Raw genomic sequence first — 16,799 nt, forward strand, 5'->3', positions numbered from 1 at the left:
AGACTTCTCCACACAAAGTATCACCATAAAGAGGGAAATACAGCAAGTGCCAATATTGATAATGACTGGAAACATAAATAATTACTCAACGTAATTCAAAAGGAAATAATTGAAATAATATTAAATAAAATAATATAAAGAAAATGATAGGACTTCCGGTGGCGCTATGCTCTGATAAAGCCACGCGTCAACTAGCTCCGAAGAAAATCCGATCTTAAAGGGGAAAGAACGGGACGGGTCCACTGAAATTTGCCGATAACTTTCAACGAAGGGTGAGTGAAGTCATTAGACCGTGACTCCTACCGTTTATATGTCGATAAGTCGCACTCCCCCGTTAAAAACTGCTGCAAAACGAGCTGGCAAGGCCAGGCTGCCGGAAGAGGAACCAGGTCAGATGGAAGCATCAGCCTCAGCCTCAGCCTCAGCCTCAATTCCAGTGCCGACCCAAGAAGAAATTCCCAAACAGTCCCGAAAGCCACAGCCTAAAAAAATTGGATTGGAGGAATTTCGAACCATAGTTGGTGAGGAGCTTTCAAGTATGAAGGATGATTTTCAGGAAATGAAAGATGAATTAATATCATTGAAAGGATTGAAGGGAGAAATATCAACTATCATCAGTGAGAAGTTATCATCAGTGAAGAAAGAAATATGTGATAGTATGAACGAACATATGGTGGAAGTAAACTCTAAACTACAAAAGCTGGATTGCGACTTTACCAGTAAGTTGGAGCATATTACTACTACGGTACATCAACATGACGAGGCTATACGCGAGTTGGAAGTTCTAGCTGAGACAAGCGTTGAAACAACAAAAAGGGTATTAACGGAGACTCAACCCCTATCTGATCTACTAGCGAAAGTAACCGAGAAATGCATTGACTTAGAGGGTCGCTCTAAACATCAGAACCTAAGGATTGTTGGAGTTAAAGAAGGCCAAGAGAAAGATAAAAACCTCTGTGATTTCACTGCTGAACTCCTACGGGATGTTTTGAAACTGGACACAAAACCTTTGCTGGATCGAGCCCACAGAGCACTGAGAGCTCGGCCAGCTGCTGGCGCTCCCCCAAGGCATCTGATATTAAAGGTACACTACTCTCACGTCTTAGAAGATATTCTGTCGAGAATCGCTATCAACAGAAACTTATCATTCCAAGGCGACAATATCCGTATTTTTAGAGATTATCCTGCTGAGGTGGTTAAGAAAAGAGCACTTTTTAATGAGAAAAGATCAATTCTGAGGAAGATCCCATCGCTCAGATTCGGAATGTTGTACCCGGCCAAACTGCGAGTCACCTACAAGCAGACAGAAACCTTTTATACCGATCACAATAAAGCATTCGAATTCGCCCGAGAGATTGAAAACTCGCTGAAGGGATGAATACCACTCCACGGCTGTAATCACTGGCAGAGAACTGATTGGGCTATAAGGCGTTATAATTTAAAGTTCCAAGACCAGTGAATAAGCTATATGACTATTAATCTTTATTAACTACTATTAATAAAAAAATATTATTAATCACTACCAATAAGAAGTTCAAGTAACACTTGACTCATGTAAATTTTACTTTTAACATTTAACTAATACACCCTAGGGGGGAAAACTAGCCTATTTTGGATTTTGGATTAAATTCCTTTGGGCCTGTCCTGTTTATTTCCCCTTGCTTCTAAAAGTATATATATTTTAAAACAGGAAGAAAAAAAAAATAACTGTGTTAAAAAACGGAGCTAGTATTAATTTTTTTTTACATCTCACGGAAGTCCTTAGATTTTTTGCCACCTTAGGGTGGCTAACACTAACTGCACTAATTGTAGTTGTAGTTTTAGTTGTCTCTTCTTTTTTCCTGCACTCTTTTAAACTTTTATATATTGATTTTTTTTTTAGATTTAACTTTTATTATTATGTTATTTTTCAGAAATTATATACTTTTAGGAGATATTTCCGGGAGGCACTCTACGCTGTACAAAAGATCATCCACCCCTCATTCAAGAAAAATGTTGTAGTCCGGGTGCCAGACCATTTGCTTTATTATAGACCATTTATCGGTTAAGATGCAAGATTCTATTAGGAAAACAGGGGTTAAAGGTATTACATTTTGTAGTTGGAATGTCAAGGGTGTTAATGAACCAATTAAAAGAGGTAAAGTACTTTCACATTTAAAATCTATTGATGCAGACATAATGTTCCTTCAGGAAACTCATCTTAAAAATGTAGCACATAATAGACTGAAAGGCAAATGGATTGATAAAGTATTTCACTCATCGTTTCCCTTTAAATCAAGAGGTGTTGCTATTTTAATTCGTAAGGGTATACCATTTATAAATACTTCCTCTATAGTCGACACTGAAGGTAGATATGTTATATTAGTGGGAGAACTATATTCTACAAAATTGATATTGGTGAATGTCTACGCACCAAATTTTGATAATCCGTTATTTTTTAAAAAAATATTTAATACCATTCCAGAATCTGGACAATATAACTTGATAATTGGAGGAGATTTAAATTGTACATTAGATTCTTATTTGGATAGATCTTCAACTCAAAGGAAAACAAAATCCAAGTCGTGTGAATTATTAAACTCTTATATAAATAATGCAAATATAAAAGATGTTTGGAGGATTGATAATCCTTCAGGCCGAGAGTATTCATTTTATTCACCTGTGCATAAAACTTATTCAAGAATTGATTATTTCTTGGTGGACTCCAAACTTATTCCTTATACGTATAATTCAAAATATCATAATATTATTATATCCGATCATGCCCCTTTAACATTTAGGGTAAAACTCCAAGGAGTAACGGGGAAACAGACTAATTGGAGATTTAATCCGCAAATCTTAAATGAAAAAGCATGTTATGATTATCTTAAATCGCAATTTGAGATTTTTTTAAACGCAAATGACCTTCCTGAAACACCTGCGTCCCTGCTTTGGGAAACATTTAAAGCGTTTGTGAGAGGATGTATTATTGCTTTTCAAGCGTCTCAAAACAAGAAGAACCGAGCTGAACAGAATGACCTGGAAAGTCAGATAAGACAGTTAGACATAACAAATGCCATCGCTCCCTCTATTGAAATACATAATAAAATTGCAGTTCTCAAATATAAGTTAAATTATATCCTTTCAGCTCATATTTTAAGGCTTTTTCAATATACTAAACAAAAACATTTTGAATTTGGAGATAAACCACAGAAATTGCTAGCACGTCAACTCCGTAAATTAGAAGATGATTCTACAATTCATAAAATTAGATCAGAAAATGGAGATTTGCTTAAACTACCTAAGGATATTAATCAGAGATTTTTGCAATTTTATCAGTCATTATATTCATCAAAAATAACAGATACTTCTGCGCAGATGCAAAAGTTTTTGCAGGAATGTAACCTTCCTGGTTTGAATGTGAGTGATAGAAATTTACTGGGCGCAGAAATAACTATGAAAGACGTTGAAGAGACTATTAAATCCATGAAAAATGGGAAGACTCCTGGCCCTGATGGCTTAAATAATGAGTTTTATAAAAAATTCAGTGGTTTGATCTCTCCACGTTTGCAAACTGTATATAGTCACGCCTTTAAACAACAGAGATTGCCACAAACTCTGACTGAATCAACAATAATCCTCATTCCTAAAAAAGATAAGGATTCTGAAGACCCTGGTTCGTATAGGGCGATAGCTCTTTTAAATACTGATCAGAAGATATTAGCGAAAATCTTAGCTCAGAGATTAAGTCTAGTTATAGACAAATTGATACACCCCGATCAATCAGGCTTTATAGCCAAATGATATTCATTTTTCAACTTGAGACGCTTGTTTAATATAATTTATTCAAATAGACTATTAAATGAAGATTTAGCAATCATCTCGCTAGATGCTGAAAAAGCATTTGATCAAGTAGAATGGCCCTATCTTTTCTCAGTGATGGAAAAATTTCAACTAGGTGAAAATTTTTGTGCATGGGTGAAACTTTTATATACATCCCCAACAGCTAGAATATTAACTAATCAAATGCTGTCATCTAAATTTCATTTAGCTAGGGGTTGTAGACAAGGATGTCCACTATCACCACTTTTATTTGCCCTTATTATGGAACCACTTGCTGAGAGTATTAGATCAAATTCAGATATTTATGGCTACAACACTAAACATACAACCAATAAAATTTCTTTATATGCGGATGATGTATTAATATATATTACAAAGCCAGAAATTAGCATTCCGAATTTATTAAATCTCATAACTCAATTTGGTTCATTTTCAGGTTATAGAATTAACTGGTATAAAAGTGAAATTATGCCAATAATGGAGCATAATCCGGCCATACTTCAACAATTTCCTTTTAAAATTGCCTATGAAAAGTTTAAATATCTTGGAATTTACGTGACTAGGAAATATACTTCTTTATTTAAATCAAATTTTCCTCCTTTACTTGCTAAATTACACAGAAATATCCAATTTTGGAAAACACTTCCTATATCATTAGTTGGTCATAGTAATGCTATAAAGATGATCTTTCTTCCACAGCTATTATATTTATTTCAAGCAATTCCGATCTACCTTCCAAAAAAGTTTTTTTTAAAAATTGATTCAATTGTTACTAATTTTATTTGGGACTACAAGACTCATAGAATAAATAAAAGACACTTATGTAAGTCTAAAATTAATGGAGGAATTGCTTTACCTAACTTTTTATTTTATTATTGGGCGGTTAATATTAAAAATATAACCTGCTGGTTGGATGATTCTGATCAACAATCGGATTGGTTAAAGATGGAGAAAGAGGATTGTTTACCATTTGATATTGATGCGATCCTCTTAGCTCCAATAAATTTAAATAAAAAAACATATGGAGGTAATCCCATTATACATAGTGTTATCCGTACCTGGAAACAATTAAAGCTTACGTTAAAATTGAGTAAATTATCTGTTTTCCTTCCTATTGCGAATAATCCTTCTTTTAAACCGTCTGTCTTAGATAGAGGCTTTGCTCAATGGAAAAGTTATGGAATCAAAAGGGTGGGAGATCTTTATCATAAGGGAACTTTTCTTTCGTTTCAGGAGTTACAGCAGAAGTACGGATTACATGTTAATAATTATTTTAGATATTTACAACTTAGAGATTATGTAAAATCACACATGCAAGAATATAAGTTTAGAGGTCCAGAAATACTTGATGTATGCCTGAATCGACATTATAACTCAAATAAATTAATATCTTTTATTTACAATATTCTCCTTGACATTGACATTCCATCATCAGAATCTTATAGACGAGCATGGGAGGACGAATTGAATCAAGTTATAATGCAAGATATATGGGATGAAAGTTTACAACATATACATCAATGTTCATTGAATACTAGACATTCCTTAATACAATTTAAAATAATACATAGGTTACATTATTCGAAGACGAAATTAAATAGGATTTTTCCTAGTATCTCTCCTATGTGTGATAAATGTCAATTTCAAGAAGCTAATTTAACTCATATTTTCGTAACTTGTATAAAAATGCAAAACTTCTGGTTGGAGATTTTAAAAATAGTTTCTAAAGTTATTAATAAAAAATTAGATATGGACCCAAAATTAATTATATTAGGATTATCAGAACATACTACAAATTTTACAGTAAGTCAGGTACATTTTCTTGATTACAGTTTAATAACTGCGAAAAAACTAATACTTAAATTTTGGAAAAAACCAATAACCCCCACAATTAAAATGTGGACTATGGAAATGACAGAGACCCTGCATTTGGAAAAAATAAGGTTTGCCTTAATCGACAAACCTGAGTTATTCTTAAAAATATGGTCTCCATTTATTGAATTTTTAGAAAAGTAAATGGGTTTGGCACAGGACTAAAATTAAAAAAAATAAAAAAATTTAAATAAAAAGTTGAAACTTGAGTTGGGGGTTGGATGTACAGCTGTGGTTTTTGTCTCCCGGATCTACTCCCGTTAATTTTTATTGTTAGATCTTTTTTTTTTTTTAACCCTCTTACTCTCTCTCCCCAAGTTTATAGTTTTATATTTTTATTTTTACTTTCTCTCTTCAAAAATTTAAAAATTGAAGCTATGTAAGAACTTTGTAACAAATGTGTTTTTTTTAAAATTTCGATTTGTACATATGCTTTTCAAAAATTTTATAAAAAAAAAAAAAAAAAAAAAAAATGATAACACTGACAATTGGTGACCTTTTACTGTTCTACACAGGCTCTCAGGTGAACAGTGAAAGCTGCTGTGTCCTTAAAAACATTCCCACACACGGGGCACGTTTCAATGCAGGTGTGAGCTTTCTGCTGATTGAGATAAGAAAAGCTCTTCCCACAGACAGAACATGTGTACGGCCTCTCTCCGGTGTGGGTCCGCTGGTGTCGGTGGAGGCTCCCTGAGTGTACAAAGCTCTTCCCACAGACAGAACATGTGTACGGCCTCTCTCCGGTGTGGGTCCGCTGGTGTTGGTGGAGGTGCGCTGCCTGTGCAAAGCCCTTCCCACAGACAGAACATGTGTGCGGCCTCTCTCCGGTGTGGGTCCGCTGGTGAAGGTGGAGGTGCCCTGCCTGTACAAAGCTCTTCCCACAGACAGAACATGTGTACGGCCTCTCTCCGGTGTGGGTCCGCTGGTGTTGGTGGAGGTTCCCTGCCAGTGCAAAGCCCTTCCCACAGACAGAACATGTGTACGGCCTTTCTCCGGTGTGGGTCTGCTGGTGTCGGTGGAGGTGCCCTGCCCATGCAAAGCCCTTCCCACAGACAGAACATGTGTACGGCCTCTCTCCGGTGTGGGTCCGCTGGTGTCGGTGGAGGTTCCCTGCCCGCGTGAAACACTTCCCACATTCTGCACATTCATGCCGTCTCTCCGTTATTCGTCCTGGAATATCACATGACTTCCCTATTGCCTTCCTTCCGTCAGATGGTGTGAGCGGACTCTGCTCACGTTTACTTTGTGGATCGGTGTCCACTCTGGGGGAAGAAGGTTGACCAGCCGGCGTTGGTCTGGAGGCTACAGGATGCCTTCTTAAGTGCCTTGTAAGGTACTTCGCCGTGGTGAATGCTATAGTGCAGTGAGGGCAGGGATGACAGTCTCCTTGGGTTACGCCGTCTACCGCTGGAGAAGGAAACAGAAATGATCACTTTCAGCAAAAAATCCACGCTCTGATTTGGAAGACAGATTAGTAAATGCTTCAGTGTTAATGGAGCTGCTCGGAGATGTTAATTGAAATAATTTACAGGCGTGACTAGTGAAAGATTGTGGGGAGGAGGGAGTTATCAATCACCAGATGATTCTGTTAAAGACTCGAGGGGGATGGATTCTGTCTTTGATATCCCCAAGGAACAAGGTACACGTCAGTAAGTTTTTAAGAATTCTTCTAACCCAGTGTGATAACTGGCTTGTTAAAATGGGCAAGTGAAAAGCAAAGTGCAGATGTCAAATAACATCATGAGCTGGGAGTTGCTGAGGACGACAGCAGGGCAAAGGGGCTGACTGCATCTTTGTAAATGCTCAGTGATTCAGCGTGAGTTGCTCCAAGGATGTTTTGAATAAAATCAGTGCATCCACAAAGTTTTTGTGCTTCTGACACCTGAATGCGACATCATTCAGCACAATTCTCTGCACTTCACTATTCTGCAAATTTCTCATCCTTACTACAACTGCTGCTTTGTTTTTGATCATAGTTCTGACGTGCCACTTTAAACACCCGTAATTATTTTACAATAAATTAGTTAAAGTTTGATTGTGTTGAACAATCCCTGTTCCAGGCGAACACTGGCCCTATCCCTGACCTCGATCTCCGTCACATTGACAAGTGCATCGGTACTACCTCCTGCACCCATCCAGAACTCATGGACTTCATTAACTTCACCACCAATTTCCATCCTGCACTCAAATTCACTTGGACCATCTTTGACACCACCCTCGCCTTTCTTGATCTCAGTCTCCATCACAGGCTGACATCTATTACAAACCCACTGACAGTCCGCAACTACCTTGTCTACACTTCTTACCACCCTGCTTCCTGCAAAGACTCCATCCCCTACTCCTAATTCCTCCGTCTACGCCACATCAAGATGAGGGGTTCCCTACCAGGACATCTGACATGTCCTCATTCTTTAGGGAATGGAGGTTCCCCTCTCCCATCATAGATGAGGACCTCACTCGTGTTTCCTCGGTACCCCACAGCTCTGCCTTCCTCCCCTCTCCCTATTCGTAACAGAGACAGAGTCCCGCTAGTCCTTACCTTTTACCCCATCAGCCCTCGCATACAACACATAATCCTCCGACATTTTCGCCACCTCCAACGTTATCCCACCACTAGTCACGTCTTCCCATCTCCACCCCTTTCCGCCTTCCACAGAAACCGTTCCCTCCGCAACTCCCTGGTTAATTGGGCCCTTCCCACCCAAACCACCCCCTCCCCAGGTACCTTCCCCTGCAGGAGATGCAACATCTGCCCCAATACCTCCTCCTTCAAATCTGTCCAGGCACCCCAACAGTCCTTTCAGGTTGGGCAGAGGTTCACTTGCACCTCCTCCAACCTCATCTACTGTGTTCAAGATGTGGACTCTTATACATCGGCAAGACCAAACATCGTTTTGCTGAACACCTTCACGTAGTCCGCCTGAACCTACCTGATCTCCTGGTTGCTAAACACTTTAATTCTCCTACCCATTCCCACACTGACCTTTCTGTCCTAGGTCTCTGCCATTGTTAAACGCAAATTGGAGGAACAGCATCGCATATTTTGCTTGGGAAGCTTGCAGCCCAGTGGTATGAATATTGATTTCTCTAACTTCAAGTAACCCCGGCATTCCCTTTCTCTATAGCCGCTATTTAATTAAAAATGGCTGCCGTGTTGAACTGTATGAATATTTATTAACATCAAGAGCAAAATCATGACCATGCTTGACAAATCTACTGGAATTTTTTGAGGATGTAACTAGGAAAATTGACAAGGGAGAGTCAGTGGATGTGGTGTACCTCGACTTTCAGAAAGCCTTCGACAAGGTCCCACATAGGAGATTAGTGGGCAAAATTAGGGCACATGGTATTGGGGGTAGGGTACTGACATGGATAGAAAATTGGTTGACAGACAGAAAGCAAAGAGTGGGGATAAATGGGTCCCTTTCGGAATGGCAGGCAGTGACCAGTGGGGTACCGCAAGGTTCGGTGCTGGGACCCCAGCTATTTACGATATACATTAATGACTTAGACGAAGGGATTAAAGGTACCATTAGCAAATTTGCAGATGATACTAAGTTGGGGGGTAGTGTGAATAGTGAGGAAGATGCAATAAGGCTGCAGGGGGACTTGGACAGGTTGTGTGAGTGGGCGGATACATGGCAGATGCAGTTTAATGTAGATAAGTGTGAGGTTATTCACTTTGGAAGCAAGAATAGAAAGGCAGATTATTATCTGAATGGTGTCAAGTTAGGAGGAGGGGGAGTTCAACGAGATCTGGGTGTCCTAGTGCATCAGTCAATGAAAGGAAGCATGCAGGTACAGCAGGCAGTGAAGAAAGCCAATGGAATGTTGGCCTTCGTAACAAGAGGAGTTGAGTATAGGAGCAAAGAGGTCCTTCTACAGTTGTACCGGGCCCTGGTGAGACCGCACCTGGAGTACTGTGTGCAGTTTTGGTCTCCAAATTTGAGGAAGGATGTTCTTGCTATGGAGGGCGTGCAGCGTAGGTTCACGAGGTTAATTCCCGGAATGGCGGGACTGTCGTATATTGAAAGGCTGGAGTGATTGGGCTTGTATACACTGGAATTTAGAAGGATGAGGGGGGATCTTATTGAAACATATAAGATAATTAGGGGATTGGACACATTAGAGGCAGATAACATGTTCCCAATGTTGGGGGAGTCCAGAACAAGGGGCCACAGTTTAAGAATAAGGGGTAGGCCATTTAGAACGGAGATGAGGAAGAACTTTTTCAGTCAGAGGGTGGTGAAGGTGTGGAATTCTCTGCCTCAGAAGGCAGTGGAGGCCAGTTCGTTGGATGCTTTCAAGAGAGAGCTGGATAGAGCTCTTAAGGATAGCGGAGTTAGGGGGTATGGGGAGAAGGCAGGAACGGGGTACTGATTGAGAGTGATCAGCCATGATCGCATTGAATGGCGGTGCTGGCTCGAAGGGCTGAATGGCCTACTCCTGCACCTATTGTCTATTGTCTATTGTAATACCAAGCATGATGTAATGCAGAGTATGTTTAAAGGTAACGGTGCTGTTGTGCATGGAGTCAACTCCAAGAGAAGTGTTTTGAAGGATAAAAGTAACAGTCTATTATGTGAACTTATGAAGCATTTGTAACAAGGCAGATGAATTAAGACCATTGACATAGGTGCAGGAGTAAGCCATTCGGCCCTTCGAGGCAGCACCACCATTCAATGTGATCATGGCTAATCATCCACAATCAGTTCCCTGTTCCTGCCTTCTCCCCATATCCTTCGATTCCGCTAGCCCCAAGAGCTCTATCTAACTCTCTTTTGAATGCAGCCAGTGAATTGGCCTCCATTGCCTTTTGAGGCAGTGAATTCCACAAATTCACAACTCTATGGGTGAAAATGTTTTTCCTCATCTCGGTTCTAAATGGTCTACCCCTTATTCTTAAACTGTGGTCCCTGGTTTTGGACTCCCCCAACATCATAGAAACATCTAAAATAGGTGGAGGCCATTTGGCCCTTCGAGCCATTTGGCCCTTCGAGCCATTTGGCCCTTCACAGTGCTCATGGCTGATCATCCACAATCATTAACCTGTACCTGCCTTCTCCCCATATCTCTGGATTCCACTAGCTACCGAACTCTTAAATTCATTCAGTGAATTGGCCTCCATTGCCTGCTGTGGCAGAGAATTCTACAAATTCACAACTCTCTGGGTGAAAAAGTTTCTTCTCACCTCAGTTTTAAATGGCCTCCCCTTTATTCTTAGAATGTGTCCCCTGGTTCTGGACTCCCCCAACATTGGGAACATTTTTCCTGCATCTGCCTTGTCCAGTCCCTTTATAATTTTATGTCTCTATAAGATCCCCTCTCATCATTCTAAACTCCAGTGAATACAACCATAGTTTTTCCAATCTTTCCTCATATGACAGTCCCTCCATCCCAGGGATTAACCTCGTGAACCTACACTGCACTGCCTAAATAGCAAGGACGTCCTACCTCAAATTAGGAGACAAAAACGGCACACAATACTCCAAATGTGGTCTCACCAGGGCCCTATACAACTGCATAAAGACCTCTTTACTCTTATACTCAAATCCTGTTGTTATGAAGGCCAACATGCCATAAGCTTTCTTCACAGCCTGCTGTACCTGCACGCTTACTTTCAGTAACTGGTGTACAAGGATACCAAGGTCTCGTTGCAATTCCCCTTTACCTAATCTGACGCCATTGATATAATAATCTGCTTCCTTATTTTTGCCGCCAAAGTGGATAACCTCACAGTTATCTACATTATACTGCATCTGCCATGCATCTGCCCACTCACTCAACCTGTCCAATTCACCTAGCAACCTCCTAACATTATCCTCACAGTTCCCACTGCCACTCAGCTTTGTGTCATCCGCAAACGTTCTAGTGTTACTTCTACTTCCATCATCCAAATCACTTGTATTGTAAATAGTTGTGGCCCCAGCACTGAGCTTTGCGGCACTCCACTCTCCACTGCCTGCCATTCTGAAAAGGACCCGTTTATTCCTACTCTTTGCTTCCTGTCTGCCAACTAATTCTCTATCCATGTCCATACCCCACCCCCAATGCCATGTGATTTAATTTTGCTCACCAACCTCCCGTGTGGTACCGAATCAAACAACGGCTTTCTGAAAGTCTAGAAACACTACATCCACTTGCTCTCCTTCATCCATTATACTTGTCACATCCTCAAAAAATTCCAGATGATTAGTCAAGCAGGATTTCCCCTTCATAAATCCATGCTGACTTGGACCAATCCTTTTACCACTATCCAGATGTGCCGTTATTACCTATTTAATAATTGACTCCAGCATCTTCCCCACCACCGATGTCAGGTTAACTGGTCTATAATTCCCCGTTTCCTCTCTCGCTCCTTTCTTGAAAAGTGGGATAACATTAGCTACCCTCCAATCCACAGGAACTGATCCTGAATATATTGAACATTGGAAAATAATCACTAATGCGTCCATGATTTCTAGAGCCACCTCCTTGAGTACCCTGGGATGCAGACCATCAGGCCCTGGGGATTTATCAGCCTTCAGTCCCATCAGTCTACCCAATCCTATTTCTCGCCTAATGCAAATTTCTTTTAGTTCCTCTGACTCCCTTGATACTCTGTCCACTAGTGCATCTGGAAGATTGTTAGTGCCTTCATTAGTGAAGACAGGTCCAAAGTACCTGTTCAAATCTTCAGCCATTTCCTTGTTACCCATAATAATTTCACCCGTGTTTGCCTTCAAGGGACCCACATTTGCCTTTACTAATTTTTTTCTCTTAACATACCTAAAGAAGCTTTTACTATCCTTCTTTATATTCTTGGCCAGCTTCGCTTCCTACCTCATCTTTTCAGCCCGTATTGCCCTTTTTGCCGTCTTCTGTTGTCCTTTGAAAGTTGCCCACTCCTCTGGCTTCCCGCTACTCTTTGCTATCTTATACATCTTTTCTTTTCGTTTTATTCCATCTCTAACTCCCGGGGTATGGGGAGAAGGCAGGAACGGGGTACTGATTGATAGTGATCAGCCATGATCGCATTGAATGGCGGTGCTGGCTCGAAGGGCTGAATGGCCTACTCCTGCACCTATTGTCTATTGTCTATTGTCTATTGTCAGCTACGGTTGCCTCCTACTCCCGTTAGAATCTATCTTCGCCTTTGGAATGAAATGATCCTGCATCTTCTGGATTATGCCCAGAATTCCTGCCATTGCTGTTCCACCGTCATTCCTGCTAGGATCCCTTTCTATTTCACCTTGGCCAGCTCTTCTCTCATGCCTTCATAGTCCCCTTTGTTCAACGGCAACACCGACACTTCTGATTTAACCTTCTCCCGCTCAAATTGCATATTAAAACTAATTATATTACAGTCACTACCTCCAAGCGGTTCCTTTACCTTGAGTTCCCTTATTAAATCTGGTTCAATGGACAACACGAAATCCAGAATTGCCTTCTCCCTGGTAGGCTCCAATACAAGCTGTTCAAAGAATCCATCTTGGAGGCAATCTACAAACTCCCTTTCTTGGGGTCCTGTATCATACTGATTTTCCCAGTCTGCCTGCATATTGAAATATCTTTAACCACCCTAGCATTACCTTTGTTACATGCCAATATTAACTCCTGATGCAACTTGCACCCTATATCCAGGCTACTGTACCTTTATTACTTGCCAATTTTAACTCCTGATGCAACTTGCACCCTATAACTATGCAAAAAGAAAAGAGATTTAATAAAGTATACAATGTAGAAAAGTAAATGCATGGTTTGTATCTAAACTGAACTTTACCAAATGCAAGACAAGGTTGAGTTGGCCGGACTAATATAATTTTACATGAGTGCAACTGTGATGAACAGATTTGGCTCAGGGAATCATGTGGTGGAATAAGAGAGAAGGTTAATCAAAAATGTCAAAGAAAGAGAGCATTTCACAAAAGGGAAATCAAATATTTGTGTTGTCAAATTCAATCTTCATATAGAAAGGAAAAAAATGCTGAATTTGTGGGAAAATGAATTTGAAACTGAAATTAGTCTGGAAACGTTCTATCCAAGATGAATGCTGGTAATCCCAGCAAGTCAGAGAAGAATTATGGAAATAAAAACAGTGTTAGCATCTCACATTGAAGTTCCAACAAAGGGTCTTCCTCCTCAAACATTAGTTGTGTTTCTCTTTCCACAGATGATGCTGGATATCTTGTGCAACATGACAGAATTAACTGGTAGCTTTGCAATAAAGAATCCTTTGGGACTCCTTGTTTAAATGACAGGAACGTACATTGATCTTATGAGTGATGAAGTGAAAACAGAACATAGAGAAATATATTAAGCCATTTACTGATATATTAAGGTCAGATTGCTTAGATTAGGAAATTAGATGGAAAGTTATGACAATTGGCAAATAGACATCTTCAAAGACATCTTAGAGCAAGGCACCTGCAATGTTTCCAAGATTATTGCTGACAAGAAGGTAGATGGCAAAATAACTCACAAAATGACATAGATACCCACAAAATGACAGAGCAGGAAAAGTTAAAAGACAAGAAGATAAAGAAAGATTAACAATTCATTGTTCTTCCCACAATGTATCACAACAGTTTGATTAATATTTTTGGTAACGTCAGTTGGTCATACTGCACATAGCCCTACATTAATAATACACAAAGCAATACTCTTACATTCACATCCTTTATGATGCCCACAGTTACCAGGAAAGTGCCTACATAAATTGGACATGAACCACAATTTCTTTAAACAGTCACTGTCAGTTTACCGGGGAATCAATGTCAGATTCCAATGTCTGACAAAATTCCAGAAGTTAACATCAAATGTTACGGAAAGTACCAGTGATTAATGTTAAAAGAAAAAATTTCTTCATGAGTGAACACAATTTTGTGCTCTTGAACCAAAGCCCGCATTGTTCCACCATTGCACTGGCTACCAATGCACCATGCCATCACTTCAATGCTCCTAATGAAATATGGTTGCTTTGAAGAAATAAATTGGTTCCTTTGGACATACACAGGTAATCGTCATTACGGAGCTCCTGTTCTTTTGTATAGATGATCCTCTCTGTATTTCGTAAATTATAAATTATTTTGTCTGTCTGTTTGGTCGTTTCCTCGCTTGTAGATCCCAAAACTGAAAAAAGAAAGCCAAAAATAACCTAATTACATTGTTTCAAGTCAGGTAAGTGGTTGAACTGTAAAATATGGAAGTTAGTTACATAATATGCAACATGTTCTATGAATTGAATTGAAATGACATGGTGGTAGTCAGATGGTCATTATATCATCTCCATCATTTACTGGAATGCACAGGAGTTACTCATTTTGAGTTTTACTTTTACAAACAGAATTACCTGTTGCTCTTTTGATTCTTTTCACCAACACTGCGCCTTCCTTCGTTTCCTCAGCGGCTCCTCCCAAATCTCTTTTGCCCTCCCCTGTAATGACCTGTAAAGAGACATTTTGGTGCAACCTGTGATTCATAAGGACACAAATAGATTAGCTCTACTTCTTCTCGATTATTTCTTCCATCGCATTATTAACTTGGATACTCAAATAAGCTACTAATAAAAGCAGTAACTGCCTTGTGTGCAATATTTCAGTGAACTCTCGTCTTTCATACTCTACTCTAAAAGGAAGTTTGATATTGTCAGCAAATATGGGAAAATGTGGGAACAATTGTTCCTCTTTCAACAATAAAAACTTATTTGCGAATGTTAGCACCTGACTCCAACAGCAGTGACGAAGATTTGTCTAAAAAGAAGTCATTTCTATCTTGTAGAAAATAAAATGCCAATGTAGAGCCACTCTGTTAATTCTCACGTGTCCTTTATCCTGGGAATAATTTCTGTTCTTACCTTTACGACGGGCTTTCTTTTCGTATTCTTGCCTTTTGCATTCTTAAAAGGATGCCTAAAGATTCTGACTCCTTAGGAAAAAAAGTGCCACATCAGTGCTGCTTTGGAAAAGCACAGACTGTATCTCAATAGTTTGGCAATTCTGGATATATCTAATGTTTTAGAGTTAAAAATGGAAGCAACATATCACAAAATTAAAAATTAGGAAAAGTAAATTTACATTTCATAAATAACACATTGGGAAAAACATTTCCAATTTAACAAGTATCCTACCACTCCAAAGATAAGAATAAAATCACCCTTGCACCAGATTCCATAGGCTAATGGCCAAATTGATTAGAATCAATTATAGTTGAAAAACTGCATTTAATATTTCAAACAGATTTAAATTACGTTTTGCATTTTTTGTCAGAAGTTTAGTTATCGAATCCTCATCTGATTCGCTAGATTCGTAGACATGGGTTTGACGCCTTCTCCTCCGATTTGTCATGAATTCTGGCTTTGGTACATCCAATCCTGTGAAAAATAAAAATGCTCATCATCTGTTTTGGCCAACTTCAAGTATTTATCTTCACTGAACTTAACAGTGCAAATATCTGTGGAAATATCACTTTGCAATGTTATCATTATTTCCTCCAGAGTATTCATGCTATTATTCAATTGTCACGTCTATTTGACAAAGACAGCAAACAACCTTACAATTATTTTTCAGAGTTAAAGAAAAATCAACCAGCATGAAGAGTATGACGGATGAGAATGTGCATATTTCCAGATCAGAAATCGCAATGACCACTCGTCCCTGTGGTAAGTGAAATCAATCAGAATTCTTCTTTCCATTCCTCCAGGTTTAAAGTAATGGCTTATTCTAGCTGCCTGTACTCACAGTGACACTTTGTGCCATGGTTGAGTAAATGGATTGAATAATGAACAACTAGGGCAACACACCTCTTCATTAATGGGAACATTGACCTTTGTCCAATTTCTGATTTCAGGACTGTGACAAGTTGCAACATCAAAAAGCATAACTGTGCCCCAATGTCTATGGGGTTGTGCTATCCATGGTCACCACCTTCTGAATGACATAAAGCTTTGGTATTGATTGTAAAGTTAGTTGAATTTGAAATTACTGATGGAATTTTTGAATGTTGGTAAGGAACCTCTCCTGGAGGAAATAGTCATTAAAAGCAAAACTGTACATATCCTGCTGCCAATAATCTGGGACTAATCACAAGTCTGCTGGGTGTACTCATTTCATCAAAAGTTATAAGAC

The 16,799-nt window shown here is 39.3% G+C and overlaps 1 protein-coding gene across 1 annotated transcript; it reads right to left on the reverse strand.

The window, feature by feature from the left end:
- Positions 1-6,182: 6,182 nt before the first annotated feature.
- LOC144612126 (uncharacterized) lies at positions 6,183-16,430 on the reverse strand. The gene is made up of 4 exons (XM_078431686.1): positions 16,413-16,430; positions 15,026-15,119; positions 14,686-14,805; positions 6,183-7,101 (listed from the first exon to the last, which is right to left on the reverse strand). Exons 1-4 carry the CDS (start codon positions 16,428-16,430, stop codon positions 6,194-6,196), a joined length of 1,140 nt encoding a protein of 379 aa, XP_078287812.1. The 3' UTR covers positions 6,183-6,193.
- Positions 16,431-16,799: the final 369 nt, after the last annotated feature.

Source organism: Rhinoraja longicauda, chromosome 43 (genome assembly GCF_053455715.1).
Source record: "Rhinoraja longicauda isolate Sanriku21f chromosome 43, sRhiLon1.1, whole genome shotgun sequence".
NCBI lineage: Eukaryota > Metazoa > Chordata > Chondrichthyes > Rajiformes > Arhynchobatidae > Rhinoraja > Rhinoraja longicauda.